The sequence below is a fragment of the Pholcus phalangioides genome, unplaced genomic scaffold (genome assembly GCF_987345545.1).
Source record: "Pholcus phalangioides strain wild (caught in Gottingen) unplaced genomic scaffold, Ppha-v1.0 ptg000027l_1, whole genome shotgun sequence".
Taxonomy (NCBI): domain Eukaryota; kingdom Metazoa; phylum Arthropoda; class Arachnida; order Araneae; family Pholcidae; genus Pholcus; species Pholcus phalangioides.
In genome coordinates this window covers 1,847,008-1,870,345 of record NW_028301617.1, presented here as the reverse complement: position 1 = coordinate 1,870,345, position 23,338 = coordinate 1,847,008, and the positions used below count along the sequence as shown (strand labels likewise).

General features: G+C 44.0%; 1 protein-coding gene across 2 annotated transcripts in view; it reads right to left on the bottom strand.

Moving 5' to 3' along the window:
- Window positions 1–304: 304 nt before the first annotated feature.
- LOC149068036 (uncharacterized) overlaps window positions 305–23,338 on the bottom strand; it is a 69,344-nt gene continuing 46,310 nt past the window's right edge. For both annotated transcript variants that reach the window (XM_089251434.1, XM_089251435.1), the window contains exons 2-5: window positions 9,970–10,062; window positions 4,499–4,826; window positions 3,151–3,437; window positions 305–3,050 (exon numbers count right to left, since the gene is read on the bottom strand). In XM_089251434.1, the coding sequence (XP_089107560.1) occupies window positions 2,025–3,050; window positions 3,151–3,437; window positions 4,499–4,826; window positions 9,970–10,020 (1,692 nt within the window). In that variant the 5' untranslated portion in view covers window positions 10,021–10,062 and the 3' untranslated portion in view covers window positions 305–2,024. The remainder of the gene's footprint in view (window positions 3,051–3,150; window positions 3,438–4,498; window positions 4,827–9,969; window positions 10,063–23,338) is intronic.

Genomic DNA, 23,338 nt, shown 5'->3' with positions numbered 1-23,338 from the left:
CCCTTAAATTCATCGTCCTCCCTGGTCTCGCTCCGGCAACACCAGACCCGCTTACATTCCCCAAGAAATGACCCTGGTGCAGTGCCGTCTTAACGAATGGGCCCACCGGGGCCTCAGAAGAAGAGGGTCCTCACCAAAATGCGACCCGGTTGGAATTTCCTAGAATTTACAAGGTAGGGCCTCAGACAAATCCCTTGGCCCGGGGGCACACGACGCTTTTAAGACGGCCCTGCCCTGGTGACATTAATTACCACGTTACGGTAAATTCTAACCATGGAATCAAAGAACGACTAATGAAAACCGATCAATAACAAAACAATCTCTTTCTTTCATTTTTTTTTTTTTTTAATTCCAGAATACAGTTCTAGTTAACAGAATCGATAATATTTACAGAAGACCTAATCGATTCGATGACACTTTTTTTGTAAAAAAAAAATCGATAATTAAAACACTTGTAGTGGCACATTTTAAATTACAAACAAATATAAACACATTCTTCTCATTCTTTTCTTTCTCGGCCATTTTTTTTACATGTCATCTCCTATTTTGTCGGAAGCGGGATATACTGGAGAAGGTAATTTTTAATCGATTAGTAAATCGGTATTTTTTGCCGTGTTGCTGCTGCTCTATTGAATCGATCTTTGGTTTCGATTGTTGGAAATATCTATTTAGTTCCGGGTTGTTTACAGTAATCATGGCGAATGTCCAGAATGTAATGGGCATCTTTTTCTTCATCCCATATTGTATTTGTATTTGTATTTGCCAGTATATCCCGCATTGACAAATTATTGAAAATTATAAAAGAAAAACTAAATCATACATAATTACGACATTATACAAGAGAAACATTACACACGAGTATTTTTTTTTTTTACGTCATTAGAACAGCGTCTCCAAGAGTCACAAATAAATAACGAATATAAATACCGCCAATCACTAGCAATTTATGTCACTCGGAAAACACTAGCACACGAACACGTTTTTTGCAACATGGAGGGGCTTCTCTTGGCCCTTCTTGTTTTGATTGAATTTGATGTTTGAAATGGGATCAAGCAGCTCATATATATATCTGGGGCCATGTTCAACTATATAGGATCAGATAATATTGTGAGTGTTGGACTATTCCTATTGAGTCGTGTGGAGGGGCATTGTGGACTTGACTGAAGAGTGTCACATAACCAAAACGACGGAAGATTATCGCAATGGACTTGACTGAAGAGTGTCACAAAACAAAAGCAACAGAATATTAATGTTCTGGACTTGAAGAGCGTCACGAAACCAAAACACCCGAAGATTAACTTTCTGAACTTGGCCGAGGAATGCCAAGGAATCAAAACAACCACAGATTGACTGAAGAGTGTCACGGAACCAAAAACCAAAGATTAACGTTATGGACTTGACACAGAAGCATGTCACAGAACCAAAACGACCGAAGATGAACGTTCTGGTCTCAGCCGAAGATTGTCATGGAACCAAAACGTCAGAAGATTAACGTTCTGGACTGGACTGAAGAGTGTCACGGAACCAAAACATCCGAAGATTAACGTTCTGGACTCGAACCGAAGAGTGTCACAGAACCAAAACGACCGAAGATGGACGTTCTGGTCTCGGCCGAAGATTGGTCACGGAACCAAAACGCCAGAAGATTAACGTTCTGGACGGGACTGAAAGGTGTCAAAGGACCTAAAAACACACGAAGGGTAGTTTCTATGCGTTACGTTAAGCTGTTTCTACGAGTAAAAATGCTTTTACCACAGACTAGTTGTAAGATGAGCTTCAACTTGAATTCGGGAGCCTTCTAGTCTTGTCTTGATTGTCGATTGTAGGTTCCAGGCAGGTCCTGCTTCGTTTTCCGTTGTAGGGCTCGCTATCTGTTTTTGTTTCTTTGCATTCGAAAGTTGTGCTGTGAAAACTAGCCCTTCAAAGAGCTAGGATTAGGGCATTTCTTGATGATTAGTAGCGTCTGATAAATGACAATTTTGTCTTGTTATCGTACGAGGAGGGACGTAACGGTTGCAAACAAATCACTGTATGACGGGTACAGCGACTTTGAGAAATTCCGTGTTGTCGTAACCTATGCAGTTGTCCTCTTTGCTAGCCAGATGCTTGACCCTCATGAACAGGAATCCGGCTACAAGAGAAGAGATGACCAGTAGAAGCAATAGGAAGACTAGTCCGACGGCGAAGCTCGGTATGGCCATGCAGATGGAGCTGCCGTCACCGTCGGTGCGGCTCGCGTACACGACGGTCTCCTCCTCGTCGTTGGGGAGGTTGAAGGCCACGTCTCCGGGAGCCACGACCTGGATGACCTTCTGGGTCGGTATGTCGGTCATCTCCTCCTTGGAATCAGCCTGACGCTTCCTCCTGCTGGACGGCGAGTCATGGTTGATGGACCTCGGCATGCCGCCGGTACCGCCGACCCCGTAGCCACCGCTGATCTTGACGTCGGTGCCCTTCGAAGGGATCTGGTCGCCCTGCCTGTTGAAGAACACCGGTGGGTAGCCACCGGTGTCGCTGCCGAGGCTACTGCTGCCGTGGTGTTGGAGATGGTGCTCTGGTATGACAGCACCGTGGAGGTCTATTTCGCCTCCTCCTTGTGGGAGGAGTGCCTGTACTGGTTTGCCGAGGCTGTCGCCGGGCTTGTGAGTTTCGTATCCGACGACCTTTTCGTCGGCGTATGACGATGATGGATCTCTGGGTGCTGGTAGGTATCCGCCACCCAAATCTCCGGCACATTGAGGGACCGGGCACTCGTACCTGCAGACCTGTATCACGCACTGGAAGTGCACGTTCATCGAGTCGGGGAACTTGAAGGCCTGGAAGTAAGCGTACGACACCACCGACGCAGACGCGCCGAAATTCTTGACTTTCTGGAACGGGCTCATTATCTTGGGCCGGACAACACACCCGTATTCGTCCACGAGCTGTATGGGCTGGTGATGACCGTCATGGGCGATGCAGTTACGGACCAGCATGTCGAACTTGTTCTCTTCGTCCTTGATAGCGAGCACCATCGTCATTGTCTGACCGATTTTGACGATGCCAGCCACCTGTTAACGAAATCGAAAATTCATATCAGAACATTTCGTGCCATATACAGCGTGCCATACAACCTTGTTATAACTCTTCTTGTTCAGCTAAAGAACTCACCTCACTGGCCCAGGGTCCCTTTCCGACTTGGATCTGCATCCAGCACTGGATATTGTCTCCAAGAAAATTAGCTGTTACGGCGTCCAACATGTCGACTTGGAAAGGTCGAAAAGTCACGGCCTTCTCGTAGTAGTCGTACCACGTGCAGCGGAGCCTCCTGGCCTGGTCCCATATCTCCTGGACTTGAGGATCATACTGGACTATTATTGTGTTCTCAATGAACAATCCGGAACCAGATTCAGGTTGGTGGTAGCCGGCCTGTTGGCTGCTCGACATTCCACAACCACCTGCGTGTAATATGAATAGATTCAAGTATATATATATATTATCAAAAAAACCTTTTCTTAACATGCTTACTAGTGGGTCAAAATGCACAACATACTCTTTATTTGGCCCACCACTAAAGAGAAGAAATAGTCACCGGTTAGGTATGACCCGTTTTTTTTATTATCAATTAGGACTTGCGCAGCACCACACGTGTTTGTAAAATCTTTTCATTCACATCCCTAATATCCTGAGACATGTAGCGGCCCTAATCTACGTCACTAAAGGGTGAAAAGTCCGAGGTCACTAAAGGATGGTCCACGTACACTGCATTAGGTTCCTAAGGGCACCAGAGGACGTTTATTTAGGTTGAGGCAAAAACAGCACATATTGGCAGTGGCTGTGATACTTAGTGCACAGTTCTATGCGGCAACAATGTGAGCCACAAGATGTGTTGAGGGCGAAACTGAATTCAAAATATAAATAGGCTTTTAGGGGTGCCGTCTGAAAACCTCGAGACAGAGTAGAGGTGCCACGAGATATTCATAATTCCAATCTCATTCCCGAAGGTGCTGTGAGCCTAAAGATTTGGAATGTCCTGGAACCGACGGGGGGTCCTTCAAGTTCGGGATATTGATCTTCTCTACGGGTCACAAATCACCCGTCGAGCTTTCTGATAACCTATGTTTAGAATAGTTTATTGGCAACTTTGTGTTAAGCTAAAGGTTCCCACTTATGAGCAGTTCGTCTTGACGCGTGGGCCTACCCGGACATGATCGGGGGGCCGCAAGTGCAGATGTGCATCACAAAAAATAAAATCTGATTGAAATTTTCCAGAGTATGTTAATTTGCCTGACGGGACCTCAGAAAAATCACTTGGATGCGACCCTACATGATGTTCTCGAGGCGGCCCTACCTATGCGCTACCTCTTCTTAGAACGTATCATTTCAAAAGTGGGCCCACAAGCATATATTTCTTATTGTCGTTCTAGAATATATTGAAATGGGATGTTATCAAGACATTTATTCATTCAACTTTAAGACCAGAGAGATGATAATATTGAAAAGTAATTGCATTGCTGACCCATGAAGATGTCGAATTTCGCTTCCAGGTGCCCGGTGCCGGGCGGCAAGTGGACGCACTTGGGATCGCTGTAGTGACCCTTGCTGAATATCATCCCGTAGAACGGCCTGTCGAACTCGATGTACACCTTCATGTGGTTCTTCTCGCACTTCACGTTCAGTGCCTTGATCTGCGCCATATCGGGCCTTCCACCTGGCCATGGGTCATGGTTGTGGGGGACTAGGGCGTTGCCGCCATAGTCGGCGAAGTCACCTCGATGTTCAGCTGGCAGGTTGACCGACTCTTCCTGCTGGAGATCTTGAGCGCTGTCGATCTCTTTCGAAGAGGCCTGAGATAACAAAAAAAAGGGGAGATAACAGAATATATCAATCGATCCATCAGTATCTTTACAACGAAGCTTAGTTACACCTTAAATTTCAATTGCAGCCATTTGAACCGAATCCTCGCTGTTAAGAAATCTCCATTCAAATCATCCAATAGAAAGACATTTTTTTTTAACCCTTTTATCCATTATCTCTGACCTCCATTATCCCTTTACGCATTCACGAAGCGACAATAGACCACGCCACAGTCGCATTCTGATGTCCTACAAATAGGATATTGTCGACCTTGCCTGTTTTTTGGCTTTCTTTTTTTTCGCGTATTCCCATTGTGTTGTCCCTAATTACGTATTATTCAGGTGTGTACCAGCATTTCCGTGATTTCGACAGAATACCCTCACCAGTCTGGTTTTTTTTCTAGGGTTTTCCGAGCCGACAGATGTCTCGGAGACATTTCTAGGTGATCCATTTCCCGCATTTAATTAGGGCTGCGGCTTTGAAGTAGTCGTAGAAATGTAGGTAGAGTGTCTGGTCTGGTGTAAAAAATTCAAGAAAATCGAAAAAAAAATAAAATAAGCTACAGCTGAGGAGCTTATTTTTTTTTCAAAAGGGAACATTTCCACTTTTTCAACGGTTTCCGAATCTTTGGGATGAGCTCTGTCGGATCATGCGACAGGGTTTATTCAAACGGGGATATTTTTGGTGGAAACCACAATGTAAAGTAGGATGCTTTTTCCTATCAAAAAAGAACATTTTCACCTTGTTCATTTACTTCAGCATCATTCATTCAAAGGGAATTTGTACTCAATTGTACCCTCAATACCTATTGGTATTGAGGGATTTTTTTTGTTCTTCAAAACGCCACATTTTTCACACACAAGCACTTTAAAAGTCGCATTTTACGGTAGAACCGGCAGGACCGCAAATGCCGTCCGCTAACGAAGAGTGTCCGTTAATGGATAGTAAAATAAATACATTGAGTCCCGCCGACGGGACTCAGAAAAAGTGTCCGTTGGTGGAGGTGTCCGCTTAACGGTAGTGTCCGTTACGGGAGGTGGGTTCGGAAATTCTGCCTCCGAGATTTCGCTCCTGACGTTTCGTCCCCGGTACATTTCGTCCCTGGAAATTTTACACCTGACATTTCACCTGTCCTGACCGTATGAATGACCAAGTGATTAGGTGAGTGACCATATAAGTGGGTGAATGACCGTATGAAAGAGTGAGTGAGTGACGATATGAGTGAGTGAGGGACTGTACGAGTGATCAAGTGAGTGTGTAATTGACTGTACGAGTGACCAAGTGAGTGTGTAATTGACTGTATGAGTTAGCGAGTATGAAGTTGACTGTATGAGTTAGTGAGTGACCGTATGAATGACTAAATGAGTGACTGTACGAGTGACCAAGTGAGTGTGTAATTGACTGTACGAGTGATCAAGTGAGTGTGTAATTGACTGTACGAGTGACCAAGTGAGTGTGTAATTGACTGTACGAGTGACCAAGTGAGTATGTAATTGACTGTACGAGTGACCAAGTGAGTGTGTAATTGACTGTATGAGTTAGCGAGTATGCAGTTGACTGTATGAGTTAGTGAGTGACCGTATGAATGACTAAATGAGTGACTGTATGAGTGACCAAGTGAGTGATCATATAACGAAATGTCAAGGAGTAAATGTCCAGGTCGTGACCTTCTTATTTGGCTGAGACTTACATTACACAACTTCAGATGCCATTTTCGTATCATGATGAGCCAAAATAAATTTCTTCCTCCTGTCACAATTTTGTTTAATGTATTATGTGTGCGTGTGTATTTTTCGGGGAATAAATTTATTCCATTTGTGTGTGTGTGTGTGTGTGTGGCAAAACACTGTACCTTTTTCATGCGTGGAGGGGAATGCGTGTATATATATGTCCTAGAAATGCGTGGATGCTCGTTCACTTCCCTCCCTTAGACATGCGCAGGAGGTGTTCGTATTCTTGGAAATGCTTCGGAAGATTACGTACCTTTAGAAATGCCTCGAATACTTCGGTAGATTGCGTATGGAAATGTGTCAGGATATTGCGTAGGCTGTAATACGCTTAAGGTCGAAACATGTCATGTCGGAGACGTTGTGAATCCTGATTCGTGTAAATTCGGTGACGTGGGAATTCCACGTTACATAATTTCCACAACATAGAATTTCCGCGAATCAGAATTCACAAGGTCTCAGTGTAGTGTTTCGGCCTTTAGAAGTGCCTTGGGTGTGTTGGAAGATTGCTTAGCCTTAGAAACGCGTCGGAAGTTTGCGTACGTTTCGAAATGCGTCCAAAAATATTTCGTACCATTACAGAAATGTATCAGAAGGTGACGCGCTGTCAGAAATGCGTAAGATGTTGAGAGTGCCCTTTGCAATGCCGGGAGCCTCTCTCGTGGGCTGCTAGAAATTCGTAAGAGGCTATTGTTTTGTTTCCATATCGGTGATCCTAGTTGCATCCAGGATAGTGACGCCATTCAACTCGTAAGAGAAATGTGGGTTTTCCGAACCAAAATGAGCGACCATGCACTTGCCAACGTTGGTCGCTCATTTTGGCTCGACATTACGCGTGGATTCAGAAAATAATTTGTACACAAATTCACATCGCACTACTGGGCTTATACTCTAGTGATTCGACGAGCGTGAGGGTATTTCGAACGTGACGACAGACAAGTGGTACCCACTAGACTAGTCAGTGGCTCGTTTACATTGCATAAAAGTAGGGCTGCGGGGGTTGGAGGGGTTCACGCAGAGCTACTCGAGCTTCATCGGCTGGCCGATTGATTTTTCAGACCATCCATAGCCAGAGATTGATGGGTAACTGAAATAGGATGGAAGTTGTGCGAAACAAGAATGAGAAAAAGCCAATTTAGGTGATTGTCAGGAGACGGCGACTGATGTGTATTAAATGGCGCAAGATGGTGACTTTACACTGGATAATTTAATTACGCGATAATTACACACACGCTCGCGTGCGTGCGTGTGGATCCATTGAAAAACGACGTTCCAATTTCTTATTTGTTTCATTTACCGACCACATCCGGGTATTCGCTCCATGTTAACCCATCTCCTGTTAAATAGGTTTTCGATCCTCTCACAAATCATAATTCAAGGTTCCATTATCACCTCGGACATCTTTTCAAGAAACAGGTTCGAATGTTTCGGACATATGAGAAAAAAAAGAAAATAGATTTATTAAACATATATTTCCTTTTTTTCCTTTCTGTGTTGTTGTTGTTGTTCAAAGCACGTGAGTGGCCAATGCTGCGAATGTAGTGGTTTCTGATCGGCGCAAACATCAATTATCGCACACTGACGGATGGCCTTTGAAGTAACATTGACCCATAGCTGCAGGAATAGCCACTCTAATGCTTAAATAAGAAGTTTCTTCTTCTTCTTCTTCTCGCTGTTATGTTGAGGAAAGAAGGAAGGAAGAATTTGAACCAGAGCTCCATCTTGTGCTCCCAATTATCTAGATCTCTCGTTAACCCCGAGTTCATATCTGTTAAAGCCAAAAACGTGCTCATATTGCTGGTTTTACCGTCATCATTCTTATCACTTTTTTTTTTTTTTTAGTACTGCTTGCGTTTCTTACCCAGGGACAACAGAAGCCGAAAAGGGCAAGGACGGCAGAAATTTCGAAAAAAAAAAAAAAAAAATGTCACGGGAATGGGAAATGAAAAAAAGGGAAGGAGGGAGCAAACAGTTATAAGCCGCTGTGGTGGTCGAGTGGTTATAGTGACGGACTGGCGATGCGAAGATCCGGGTTCGAACCCCCACAGTGGTGGTCGGCTGAAGTTGGTTTTCTGTGGTTCCCAACTTCAAGGCGCAAATGCGAGCCGATCTCCCCGTTAAAAAGTCTCGCCACAGAGAGCAACAGTCCTACAACGATAAATCATTCAATCATAACACTTCACTCATAGTTAGAAAAACTGATGGCAGCACTACACATAACAAGCATTACAGAGAAACAACAAAAACTTCACGTCAGGTTTCACTACACGTACACGCACATTCCCGCATGTACCGATTCGTTGGGGGGGTTCCGCGGGGGTGTAGTAGTAGTAATAGGTAGGGCCTCCAAAAGGATGGCTCGGGGATCCATGATGTTCTTAAGTCAGCCACCTCGTTGGGCAATTTGCCTGTTGTGGCGTTGTATTTGTACTGTTTGTGAAAAAAAAGACTGGAAGTGGGATAACAAGTAAACAAGAGAGAAGGGTGCAGAAATGTGAAAAACAGAGCAGAAAGTAAACGAAGAAAAGGGTGCAGAAATCTGGAAAAGGGACCGGAAAAAAAGCTAGAAAGTAAACAAAAGTGAAAGGTGCAGAAATTCAGAAACGACAGGAAAGGAAGCAAAAAGTAAACGGAAGAGAACGATGCAAAAATTAAAGAAATGAAAGGTGGTAAAAAGGCAGAAAGTAAGGAAAATAAAAGGATGCAGAAATTAAAAAAAAAACCCAAAAAAACACCAGAAAAGAGGCAGGAATTGAACAAGCTGTGTGTAGCAGTAGTAGGTAGGGCCTCCAAAAATTGGCTCGGGGATCCATGATGTTCTTAAGTCAGCCACCCTTGTTGGGCAATTTGCCTGTTGTGGCGTTGTATTTGTATATTTCTGTGCTGCCATCTATACCTCAAATTGTGAGTGAAGTGTAATGATTGAATATTTGTAACGTTGTAGGCCTGTTGCTCTCTGTGGCGAGACTTTTTTACTTAATTTCGGAAGGATGTGGTCGGCGGGCCCGGCCGAGAAGCATGGCCTAACCTGAGAAGGAGTGCGGGACTCATAGAACGTCTTGTCTGTAGATAGTTCAGCGCTGGATGAAAATGTAATGTAATTTTCGTTTCGATTCCTTCTGGAGTATGACGCATCAACTGAATATTACCGCATTTTCCCACAATAATTCCCTTTCCAACATTTTTTTTGACCCGTTTTTCTGTTGTAGGGTGTCATGATTGGCGATTTCGCTGACATTTGGCCAACATTTTTAGTGATAATCGGTGATGTCCCGTGTTTATGACCCCTCCCCCCATTTTTCGAGTTCTTTCAATATATTTACAGTCAACGAGATTCATGTTTTCGACAGTATTTGAAATAATGATAAGTAATGGTCATTGTTCTCTCTTATAAACAACAACTTACCGTTGTGAATAGCAGGGCTATGTACAATAGTAGGACTCGTCTCCCGAACATTTTCTTTGTTTCAAAGTTTGGATCACGAGCACATGAAATGACCTGCAATGACATGAGACAGAAAATTATTAGTAAGTAAATAATTACAGCATTAAAATAGTATTATATCAGATACACAGGGTGATTCCATAATTCCCCTTGCCGCATTTTACTCGCGAACCGTTGATCCTAGACTAGGGGAAGTAGGGGTGACCAGATGAGGTGCTTGCAAAATCGGGACGGATCGTTGTTAAAAACCGGGACATCCATTAAAAATAATCGGGACAAAACCAGGACACATTCAAAACTCTCATTTGGTGGGCATTACAGTGTAAAATTGCAAACTAACAATTACATTTTGAAAATATTATCAGACTACTTCTACTCAGAGGCGCTACACATTAGGATGGGTGTCATGGTTATCAGATGTCCCGTATAAACGTGATTGAAGGGCGTATGCCATGAAGGGTGAGATGCGTTACGTTGTATACTCATAAATTACTAGGTGGGGAACTCAAGTACTCTTTGTCTCATATTATAACGTCTATGCTTCTACGAACAGTCGACCCTTGGTTTACGAACTTACTACATGCAATTCGTTTCTGGAAGTCCGTTCGTAAACCGAATTGTTCAGAAACCAACATAGTTTTTTTTTTTTTCCTCCCATAGGAATCAATGCAAAACTGATTAATTCGTTCCAACAATCCGAATATTTATGGTGCGAACTTTCACAGCAAAGCTTTGCGCTCAAGTGCATAAGGGGTCATTCAAGTATTACGTCAGCATCGAGGGGGGACGGGGTTTCGGATTAGCTGAGTTTTGATGACAAGGGGGGGGGGAAGGGGGGTTTGAAGGTTGCTTACGTCATCAACCACCCCTTTTTGAAAACCTGCTTACGTAATATTTGAACGGCCCCTAACGTAAAACCGATTGAAATCATTAGATTAATGCTGGAAACGCTTTTCCCTAGAACAGACAAACGCAACCTTACGAGATAACGGGCTTGTATCCCATATCGGAGCAAAGGTTGGGCCATGTCTGGGGTTTCTTTAATACAGTAAAACCTCTCTTTTGTGGACACCGGTGGGACTAAGTCCGTAAAAGACGGTTGATCGTTAATCAGGAGTTTGAAAAGCATACTTTTATTTTTCAAGGGGAAATTATTATTTGGCTGCAAAAAAAGGAGTGACCGCATCTAAGGGGGTGTCCGTTAAAAGGGGTTTTACTGTACTTTCAGTACACATTATTAGACCACCTCGTTGTATTCCACCAAAATTAGCGCATATTTTCATGGTCGTGTCGCGCACTAATACTGCTTTGACTATTACTGCTGTTCTAATTCTTTTAAATGCTATTCTTTTTGCTGTCGGAATCATTGAAGAGGGTGTAGTTGAGAATTGTAGAACAATCCGATGACCCGAATGACATATGCTGACTTATAGTAGGATAGCAGAGTGTTAGTTCAGCGGCTTTTACAGCCCAATATTGCACATGTAAACGGGGCTAGAGTGGTTGAAAATTAGTTCGGCGTTCTTGGGTTACCTAAAATATGAGCATGGCAAAAAAATATAACAGTGAAATTGCCAAATTTTCATAGCATAACATCTAGCGAAGATAGAAGTTAAATTGGAAAAAATATTGAAAATAATGCTATTTCATTGCTCCAGCAAATACCGGGACAAACAGGTGTACCGAAAGCCTTTTTTTTCCGGGACAGGGCGAAAAATAGTGGAAAACCGGGACATCTGGCCACCTAATCCTAGAGACATACTTCCAATTAGAAAAAAAAAAAGGATCCAAATAACGTGCAGATACGTCATTCATATTGCGAGAGGTTGAATAGTTATAAAAGTAAAAGTAATTAACCTTTCACGTACGGACACCCTGTCCTCTAACTGTCCTGTTGTTGCTCTGTGGGCGACAACTTTCTAATTGGGTTGTTAGAGGGAATGACCCAGAGAGCGAAGAGCCACGTCAGAGCGGCCGAGGAAGTGTGCAAGTATATGAGACCTAGAGAGTTTCCCAAGCAATGTCAATGAACAAAAGAATGACCCAATGACCTAGGGAGATATCAGGCCAGTGAGCGACCAAAAGAGTGACATAAAGAGTTTGCTTGCACGTGATTAACCAAAACTGTGTGCAAGCACGTGAGTGACCAATAGAGTACCTAGGGAGCAAATGACCAGGTCAAGCAAGCATGAGTGACCAAAGCAGGTGTGCAAGTACGTGAATGGCCAAAAGAGTGACTAAGGAGTGTATGAGTATGAGAGAGCGCGTGAAAATGGGAGTGACCCAGAGAGCAGGCCCGTCACTTAGGGGAGGGGGCGTTGCCCACCCCCCTGGCTTTTGGAAATACACTACAAGTGGTATATATATATGCGTACCTTTACTACATGCTCTTTGCCCCCCCCCCCCTTGGCAAAAGTTGAAATGACGGCCCTGCCAGAGAGCGGAGGACCAGGTCAGTGAGCGGCCAAAAGAGCGATTAAGAAAGTGCGCGAGCATAGGAGCGACCTAGAAAGCACGTAAAGTATATAAGCATGGGAGCGATCTGGAGAGCGAAAGACCAAGTCAGAGCGGACAAAAGAGTGATTGGTAAAGTGTTCACGCATGTGAAAGACCAAGAGCGTGTGACCAAAAGAGTGACTTACAGACAGGGGGCGTATTTATAGGAAGAGAGGGGGGGGGTTATAAGGAGCTATATCTAAGGGAAGAAAATTTGGGAATGAGTGCCCAAAAAAATTAGACTAGTATGAAAAATGGCCGGGGGGCAAAAACTGTACAGCTTATAGGCAGTCATAGGCGTACGCAGAATTTTCTCGAGGGAGGGGGGGATAACGCTTTTTCCTTCAAAATAACACTATAATCTTGGCTCAAAGGGGGAGGGGGAGTTAGAAACCCCCCCCCCCCTTGCGTACGCCAACGCAGGCAGTAAAACCAAAAATCCACCTTTGTCTTTTAAAAAAAAAAAAAAATCAATATTTCTTTATGAATCACCCTGTACAGTTTAGCTTGGCCGTGGCCATTATGTGATGACAGTATGCGCCCATAATTCGGAGAACATTTCGAAGATATGCTCGAACGAGTCCCATAATTCCGCGGTAGAAAGTATAATTCCATGTCATCACATGGAGGGAATGGAACCACAGACATTTAACCTTTCAGTTATTAGTCCTTCGAACCGTGAAAGCATTGTTTACCCCCCCTCGATCTAATTAATGAGTGAAGACTAGTCACTATCTTCTCCAGAGATTTAACTAAACCAGAGCACGTGGGTGCGCTCTCCGTAACGCTCCAATGAAGGCTTTTTTTACCAACAAAAGAAAATCAGGTTATAATGCTTTCTTAACTTCCACATAAAGCTTACATTGTGAGCATCAATACGCGGGGTTTTCCTTCCTAACCTTCCCCCATCGTATAGTATAGCATATCATCCGCTTGCATTCCTATTTCGAGCAGAGAAGATCATGCATCATGACCTGCAGGATCATGTTATTGAAAATTTTATGTGCGACATCTCGGGAACTACAGCAACCCTTACTTTGGTACTTCATCAACTCTGGCCATATCGCTATATTGCAATTTACTGCCATTAATGAGGTGGGTTTGAAATTGGGGGGGGGGGTGCTGTCTATCGGTGGTCTCGCCTCCAGCTCGTTAGGGGAAAATATCTTATCTATAGCCTCCCTGGGTCCGCGACACCAACCTTCACGGTGGTAGACGAGCATCTTACCACCACGCCACTCGGGCGCGAACGCTTTGGTACAAGAGATCAATTACTTTTACGTTACACTCACACATTGACAATACGCGGATTCAAGACTAGGTAGGGGCGAATGGCGTAATATCTTTGAATCATCCCGTATTTTACGGGACAGACAAATTTCCCCCATACCCTTTATGAAAATGAGAAATATTCTTAATGGCATCTTACTCGGTGCACCAAAAACGAGAAAAACCTTCCGATAGTTTGTGGGCACTTGAAGTAACACCCCCCCCTCCCCATTGATAAGTGCCATACAGAGTCACTTTAGTGATCTCTGAGTGTTTCACCGATCCAAGTGATCTGGAAATGTGTCCGGGCCGCTTAAGTGTTCTGGAACTGTGCCACGCATCACTCAAGTGATTCGTAATTATATCCCGCGGATCACTTAAATAATCTGAGAATGTGCCGCGGGTAACTTGAGTGATGCAGAATCGCACTGGGGGGGGGGGGGTTGTAAAACTTCGTCACATGTCACTCAAGGGATCTCTAAATGTGTTAAGTCTTCTGGAACTGTGTCCCGGGTAATTCAAGTGGTCTGAAAATATGCCACGGGCCACTTAAATGCTATGGAATTGTACCACGGGACACTTGCGCGATCTACTTTATAAATGTGCCGCCTAGTTCATTTTTACAAAATTAGGTTTGAGGAGGGCAGGCTGCATCAGACAACCCCCAGGGCCATATTTAGTCCGCGGGCCAAGGGCCTTTATGCGATTTAGCATTATATGGCTAGGAGGGTGGGTCGCAACGAATTTCTTAAATATAAACCCCCCCCCCCCCGTGTACGTCTCTGATCCCACCAATATGCGTTAGACTTCAGAGGAGCAGAGCTGATGACGAAATTTTGCTGACCGGGGGCGGTCACAGTTTCGCTGACTTTTGCTGACAAGGAGGGGGGGGGGGTCAAAAATGGCTAAAAATTTGCTTACGTAATACTTGAACGGCCCCTCCTAGCAGAATATTATTTTAGGTGAAGTTGGTGCAAAAGTGCCTGGGAGGCCCTAAAAGTAAAAAACACCTCTATCCTATGATTACAAGATATGATCTAGAACAGAGTTTCCCAAGCTTTTCGTCCCGCCCCCACACTTCTCCTGAACTTTTTTTTATCACTGCCCCTAACTCTCAAACCAATCCATAGGATCCTACATTTTACCCATAGCTTTCCTCGTCCCCACCCCGGTACGTGAACCATTCAATTGCCCACATTGAGACAGGGCCGTCATTTCAACTTTTTCCGGGGGGGGGGGGGGACATGTACTCAATGTATATATGTGTATATTATTTTTAGTGTATTTTCAAAAGCCAGGGGGATGGCCCCCCCCCCGACCCCCAAATGACGGACCTGCATTGAGAAACCCTAATCTAGAACGTGGTCATTGTAATTTGCATTAATTACTAAGAGAGATAACTAAAAAGAGCTTGTGTACAACTCACAAGCATAGGTATTACATCATACATCAGGCATAGGTAAAAACGGGGTAGAGGCGGAAATGGGACCGCACTCCCCACGTTCCTCAGAAAATTTGTATTGTTATCATAGGGGTGAGGATGGAGGGGGAAAATCCGCCCTCCAATCACTATTCATCCTCCCCCTCCGTTTGGAGACCCTGTATCCGCTTTGTATCAGTAGGTGTCTCTAATAGAGGGCGAACCAGCCCTTGTATCCAATTTACGACTCGATCCACGGCGATTCCACGACGTACAGCATAGTTTCCCAACCTTTTTTGTCCCCCATCGCCCTCCCAATGCAATCTAACCCATAGAATCCTATGTTATACTCGTATCTTCTACCGCCTCCCTGAAACACTCCATCGCCCCCCCCCCCCGGGGGGCGTTAATGCACACGTTGGGAATCACTGATGTACAGCATCTTATCTAATACGAGCTAATCAGCTAATCCGGTCTGCGTTTCGATCAGTTGCCAGCAGCCTTTCGAAAGGGTGATATATGGCCACACAGTGATCGGGTGGAATGGATTTTCTGGGGTTTTCTCAACTCTCTTCGTTACAACAGTCGTGGATCCAGAGGGGACGATGAAGGTGACCGCCTCTCCCGAGAGCCGAATCAGCATCGGAAAATTTGCCTGCCCGTAAAATACGGGATGATGCGATGCACCTACGCAACAAGTCACTTCTCCGACACATCGCCCTGGATTCGCGCCTGCCCAGCACCTCCTAGAGGTAGAAGGCCTTCGCAGTGTGTGACGTCAGTAAGTAGTCCATTTTCCCTCAGAATATATTCCGGGGGAAAAATTCCCTGCTCCAGTACCATCGTTATCAGGAAAAGAAATGATCTCGGGCTCAAAATTGGCGATTTCTATGCCCCACATCCAATCACTATGCGGTATTTGTGAGCCAACCAGGAAGATTCTACGCCAAAATAAGAAGATACGAAATAGGATGCTGTGGTTCAAAATGTGGCAAACTTGCTAGGTTGTCTGAATGACGTTTATGGCAACCCGTGCAGAGGCCTTCTATCTCCAGGAGGTGCTGGTTGAACTCCGAAATGAACGTCAGCTGGTCTCCGCCGGGACTACTTCAGCGCCTCACGCCGCAGTGCGTGAAATAAAGGAAGCAGGGGCCATGAGTGCAGAGGCCTTCTACCTCTAGGAGGCGCTGGCCTGCCTCCGCTCCATTCGAAGCGGAACACGCCTGTCTCGGTTTCGTTCTCAGCTGAAGATAACCCGCCTACGCCGCATTTCGAAGCTGTAGATGCCTGTGTACACACAGCTGGAGACGTCTGCCTTCCCTCAGATGCGAATCCAGGGAAGGAGGGTGAGGGGGAGGGGATTCCTCCCAAGAGCCGAGTAACACGGGGAAATGTTTCGTCTTGTCACAAAACTACGGGATAATCCTACGAACCTACACAATAAGTCGCGCCCCTCCCGGCATATCGACCTGGATCTGCATCTGCGGTTGCAAATACCGAGTCCCAGCATAGTGTCCAAATTATCGCAATTAACTTATATCGATTATCCACGGATTCGATCCCGAAAGCGAATCCTATCGAGATCCTCGTGGGAAAATAACTCACCCACATACAGCCGTAAGACACACACACACTAATACTCTCCTCAGGGCTAATCAAACGTATTCATTAATACCACATCCACCAGTATTAACCTGGATCTCCTTATCTCCCTCTCGCCAGACCTAAAACTTCTCATTTAGATAATAATAATCATGAGCACGCGTTTCTCTCGGTCTCTTCCACGTGCTACACTCGGCACGAATCTCGCTTGGATGGACGCTGTTCCCGTGGATATCGTGTTATACCTGACCCAGATATTAATACGAATCATCCGCTTGTAACGACGATAAAACAACACTGGGAAATCATCCGCGGGAAATGTCACGATCGCCCAAAAGACGTCGTCGGTTGGGAACGGGGGGGGGGAGAGCCGAGTCGCCATCTTGTAGAAAACGGTTGGGTGGACATTGGTTGCTTCTTGCCATTGTCTGCGTGAAAAATATTCGCCTGGGAATGTGGAGCACACACACAAGAGTGGAGCTTTATTTATTTATTTTTCTTTCTAAATAGCCGATTAGTATAGGGCGAGATGTAGAGCTGCTGTTGCCATCCATTTCGAAAAACCAAATCACGCCCTCTTTGTTACGAGTTTGAAAGTGTGTGTTTGTATATGTATTCTCTACGATCTAGGATTGAGAAACTTACACAAAGGGGGGGAACCATGTTTGTTCGATGAGATAACAACGATTGTTGCCATTCGAATAAATAACGGGATTCATCATCGAATAAAGCAGTTGTGTATTACATTCCTTTTATATTCCTCCAATTATACTATTATTGTTTGTGGAAAGAAAACAACATTGGTATTCATTTCTTGTTAACTATTGTGATCCGTAATTCTTCGATGTTTGCTGCAGCGGATAATCTTCAACTCCTTTGTAAAATGTTTAGGATGTTAAAAAGAGTATTATATAAAGAGAATTATATATAAAACAAACTCTCTCTCTCTCTCTCTCTTCGGGAGGGTATTTCTAGGTTTAGGGGCCATTCGAGTATTACGTAAGCAGATTTTTTTAGCCATCTTTGACCCCCCTTGCCAGCAAAATTTCGTCAGCAACTTAGAATATTTCATATCTTCAAAAAGGGTGGTTGATGACGTAAGCAACCTTCAATCCCCCCCCCCCGTCATCAAAAGTCAGCAAATCCGAATCCCCCGTCCCCCCTCGATGCTGACGTAATACTTGAAGGACCCCCCCCCCCCCTTATCAAGTGAACAGACGTCTCAGCTTGAAAAAACAGCCCAATTATCTCTCCCGGCTGATTTTGGAGTTGGCAAAAAAAAAAAAAAATGGTATCCACACCACTTCTCGTTTTGTGACCCGCGTTCTTCCCAGGGCCCCGCGGTGTTCGGCGGGTGTTGTTTGTCGCCGTGACTCGTCATCCCGTTTAGTAATGTGGACGATTCAAGCGCCTGTCACTCACTCTCGCTTCCGGTATGCAGCACTTCTCGTCGAACATGAAAAACGCACATTACTCTGACATCGTAAATACGTAAGGGCCCCTCCCCTTCCTCCGCGCGCACACACACACACACACTCACAAAACGTTCCGGTATGCATCAATTTGTTGGGAATTCGCTAGAACAGTTTCTCTCAAGGCGTGGGTAATGACTACCCCACCAGGGGGGTAGCGAGAGATTCTCCAAAACGAAAACTCAGCGTAAGTAAGAATACGACAAAACTAAAAAAATATGCTTCAACTTCGCTGAACAGCTACTTACCATAACATGGACCATATGAATGTAATTTTATCAAATTATACGTGCGCAATAATCGATAGATGAAGTTAATATTTTAACGGGGGGAGAGACTCAGAAAGAATCATGGTGTGTATGGTCGGAACATGATAACTCCAAAATCACATTTTTGAGATACAGTCACACCTCTTTAGTGCGTCACCCGGTTAACACGTCACTCCGCTTACCGGGTCACATTTTTTTGGAAGTCACAATTGTCCTCGGGCAGGAATTGGCAACATACTCCGTTTAACGAGTCACTCCGCTTACTAAGTCATATTTTTGCTCTCCCAAGAGTGACGCATCAACGAGGTTCGACTGTATAAGCACTCGCATTGTGTGATTCAAAAAATAATAATAAAAAATAAAGCATACATACAAATACAAATGAAAATATCATACGTCAGCATGTTGCTTTAGTCTTACGGTACGCATCTGTGCATTCATCTTACATCTAATTAATTATAATCAGCAAGACTTACTTTTAGATCATAAAGCCATATTTTGGAGCTATCATGTTCTGACCAAACACCACAGAATTCAGCTGCGAATGTACACGGAAAATTTCCACATTTCGGATTATTGACACTGGTGTGTCGTTTTATGAAGCTCTTTTGATGAAGTTATCGGAAACATTGGGGGGGGGGGGGGTTGGGGTTCCAAAAATATCGGGAAGAAGGAGGGCGGGAATTGGAAATATTGTCTGGGGTAAGTACACAGGTCACTCGCCACAATAGAAAATACTACTGTAATTGAAAAAAAAAAAAAAAAAAAAATTGTATAATAAAGCAAGGGTGGCTGTGCCACGACCATAAAAATGTTATGAATACTCAAAATAATGTAACACCTCAACTAAAATCGTTTATCCTACTAATACAAATACAAGGCCACAACAGGCAAAATGCCCAACGAGGTGGCTGAGACAAAGATGCCCATAACAAATATGAATGTTATATATTTCCAAAAATATAGCAACGCAATTACAAATTCAACTACAAACAATATTTTACAACAATTTTACAAACAATACATGATAAAATATTATAAAATGCCGATGAAGAATCCTTATGGTTGTCTCATTGTAAGTATGGATAGCTTCTTGATTTACCCCAACATGTTTATCGTATTTCTTTTTAAACGCGTCAATTGTGTTACAATTTACTACCTCCGGGGGGTAAGCTATTCCATTTATTAACAACCCTATTAGAGAAAAATTCCCTGTGACACCATAGCCTTGCATTGTCCCTCACCAATCGATACTGGTGTCCCCTTGTAAAAGCAGTCGATTGGCGGTGTGCTAATAATTCATGGTTCATCCTATCCATCCCGCTGAAAATTTCGAACACTTTGATCATATCTCCTCGACACCTGCGTTCATCCAATGTAAACGCGTGTAAAAATGAATTCTCTCTTCATAACTCAAGCCCAGTCCTGTGGCTTACGAGCCGGGACCGGACATCAAGAGAGTTTTTCCAGCATGGCTCAGCCACTAGGTAATCTGCCTCAGAGCTGAGCCATGTTTGGTGTTAGTGTCTGTAGTCCTTTGCGTGGGTTGGAGGTCGGCCCGTGGTCTTGGTGGCTAGCGGGGCTTTTTCTTTTTTCCAGCATGGCCCAGCCGCAAGGTAGCCTGCTTATATCCTACAAGGGACAGAGCGGGGGCCATGTTTGGTGTTTGCATAACTCAAGCCCCGTGTGCCAATGACACGCGTAGCTCTTCTCTGCACCTCTTCAACCAAGTCAATGTCCCTCTGTAGGCATGGTCTCCAAAACCTTACTCCAGTTCAGGACGAACTAAGCCTCGGAAAAGCGGAAGAATTAATGATAGCAGAACGCGAAGAGACCTTTTTGAAAATGAGACCAAGCATTCTATTCGATTTTTTGACCACCGCTGAACAATGTTCAGAAAACCTAAGCCTCTCGTCAATGAGAATTCCTAAATCGGCGACCCTAGTTACACCAACGAAGGAACCCGAGAATATATTTGCACTGGGCCTCCCCCTTTCCGCCTTTGTTAAAGGGGTTGGCCCTTCCTATCTTTCTTCAAAACCGAGCACAACAAATATCGCATGGGCAATTTACTTTGAGTAAAGCGTCAGTGAGTGTGTACCTACCTACACACACTCGCTTTGGCGAGATGGGGGTGATGGTGACCCTGTGTCAAGGCCGGACTTAGGCAGGTGAGAAGGGTGCGATCTCACCGGGCCGCAAAATGTTTAGGGCCGTAAAACTGAGTTTTATTATATTTATTACGTAATTGCATTCAATCAGAACTGCTTTAAAAAGCCAGATCTTGAGGTCCTGTCGATCTATTGATGAAAAATATTTCAATTTATTAACAGGCACCGGGTTACGAACCTCACCGCAGTGGTGGTCGGCTGAAGTTGGTTTCCCGTGGTTCCCAACTTCGAGGCGTAAATTGCGAAAAAAGTCTCGCTGCACAGAGCAACAGGCGTACAAACAGCACAAATGTAATTCAATCATAACACATCACTCACTTCCCTTCTGAAATATAGAGGGCAGCACTGAAACATCAAACACAACACTACATATGCACTTCAGACTGTTAGCCACACACACAGTTACACCTCCGGCACAACTCACTAGGTAGTAAATCGCCCGTAAATGGTGATAGACCTGAGTTGTGCTCGGTTTGAAAGAAACGGACGAGGTGCTTGTCTGGTTTAGTAGTAGACACTATTGAGTCTCGTTTACATGAGACTCCCTATGCACCTGAACTACCCAGTGGGCCTGTGCTTATAGGTTATGATGGCCATACCCTTTGGAAACTCCTCGGAAACATACCTTGACGGACCCGAAATCCGAGTCATTAGAGGGAGGGGGCATAAATTGATTCTCTTCGGATGTATAGGGCAAAAATGAATTAATATATCTGGGCCTAATCCCTATCGTACCTCTCGTGGGGAAAGCTGCATGTATTAGAGAGGGCCGCAAAACTTTTTTCGCACCGGGCCGCTAAATGGCCAAGTCCGGCCCTGCCCTTAGTTAGGCTACAAAGTTATTCACTCGGCACGATCGCGATACGCATTCCGTTCTAACTCGCGGCTGAGTTCATGACACCGTCCGCAGGATTCAAAGCTTAAAATAAAACACGTGGGTAGTTTGAAAGTTCATAATAAAACGGTTCTACGTACTAATGTTAGAAAGTAACTTGATTTCATTCATCACAATTGATTACGGGAATTAAAGCATACTTATATTAACAGAAAAAGTCATGAATGTCCCGGAAAAACGGGACATATGGTGATCCTGTGTGGAGCTGGGGTCCGCAGATGAGATGGGAGTGTCTTTGGGAACCAACTGCTCTGGAAGAATGTTTAGAGGTGTGCGGAAAGTACAGCAGTATAGAAATGTGGACATTAGTTCCCATTGCAAAAATACACTTTTACTAAGGCTGGCATTTACACTGTAAAAGTTTGATGAAAGATATATTACAAAGCCCGAAAACAAAAGCAAAAAAACACCAATAAGTCTCTTGGCTACATTCGCTCGGATGCAACCGATACGCTTATTGGTTGAATTTGTTAAAGCTTTATAAAAGAACTTTTGTAAAACTTTTATAGTGTGATCCCGGCCAAACCGATGCCTAACTTCACGATGTGTTTTACTTCTCTACGAGGATTTCCAAGACGAATGACCGCGAGGAGTTTAGGAATCACACACACACAGTGAGTGTTCTGCAACCGCTAGTCCCCGCGGACCATTCATTGCCGGTCCGCCATTTTGCCTCATTGATGTGCCGCGGACAACCCTCAAATGCAGTTACCCACTCTTTTTAAGGCCAAATAATACAATTTCCCCTTTTATAATGAAAGTATGCATTTCAAACCCCTGATTAACGGTCACCCCCGTTTTTACGGACGAATTTTTTTGTCCCGCCGGTGGTCCGCAAAAGAGAGGTTACATCGTTTTTATATCAGTTTTTATATGCCTTAGCCCTCAGCAGGTCTGCGAATCATTTTCCCCCCATTTATTTATTATTTGCCGGTGCTGTAATGATTTTTCCTATTTTTCCTTGCCTGTGTCCGCAACTTATTGCTCCCGTTTATTCGTCTGCAAATTATTTCTCCCGTTCCCACCGGTCCGCGAAACTGTTCAGCCGCTTTCACCGGTCCGCAGTCCTAAAAGGGTTGAAGGCCATTGTTTTAGGACGTTATATGGAATAGGCAATGGGAACAGATTCAGCCTAGAGCTTGTGAAAGACCCATCGGATAGACATATGCCGTGCATCCCAAGGTGGGCATAATTGAGCACCTTTAATTTGGTTTGTAAAAAAAACTTTATGATTAGCCATGTAATACGAAATTAATCTCAAGTCTCCGTGTTCAATATTTTTCGTAGCATACGCATTTTCAAATCGGGTGATTCTTTTTGAAACACCCTGTGTATTTTTCATTTTACGCATATTTTTCGGTATTTTTTAAACGCATATTTTCCCAATTTTCATGATTCGTTTTCATTTTTCGCACATATTTTTGATTTCATACTACAGTCGAATCCCGTTATAACGAACTCCAAGAGACCGGATAAATCACTTTGTTATAAAGGAATTCCAGGTTCTTTCGTTGTTCCCATGTAAACTTAGCTGGAGGATTAGAAAAGTGTTCGTTGTAACGAGATTTTCGCTATAACGGTATGCGTTAAAACGGGATTCGACTGTATATCCTGACATTTTTCAGTTTGTATACCAGCGTTTTTTAATACATATTGCGGCATTTTTACTATATTTGTATTCATATTTAAGCATTTTTAATGAATATTTCGCCACTATGTTTAGTACATATAATGCG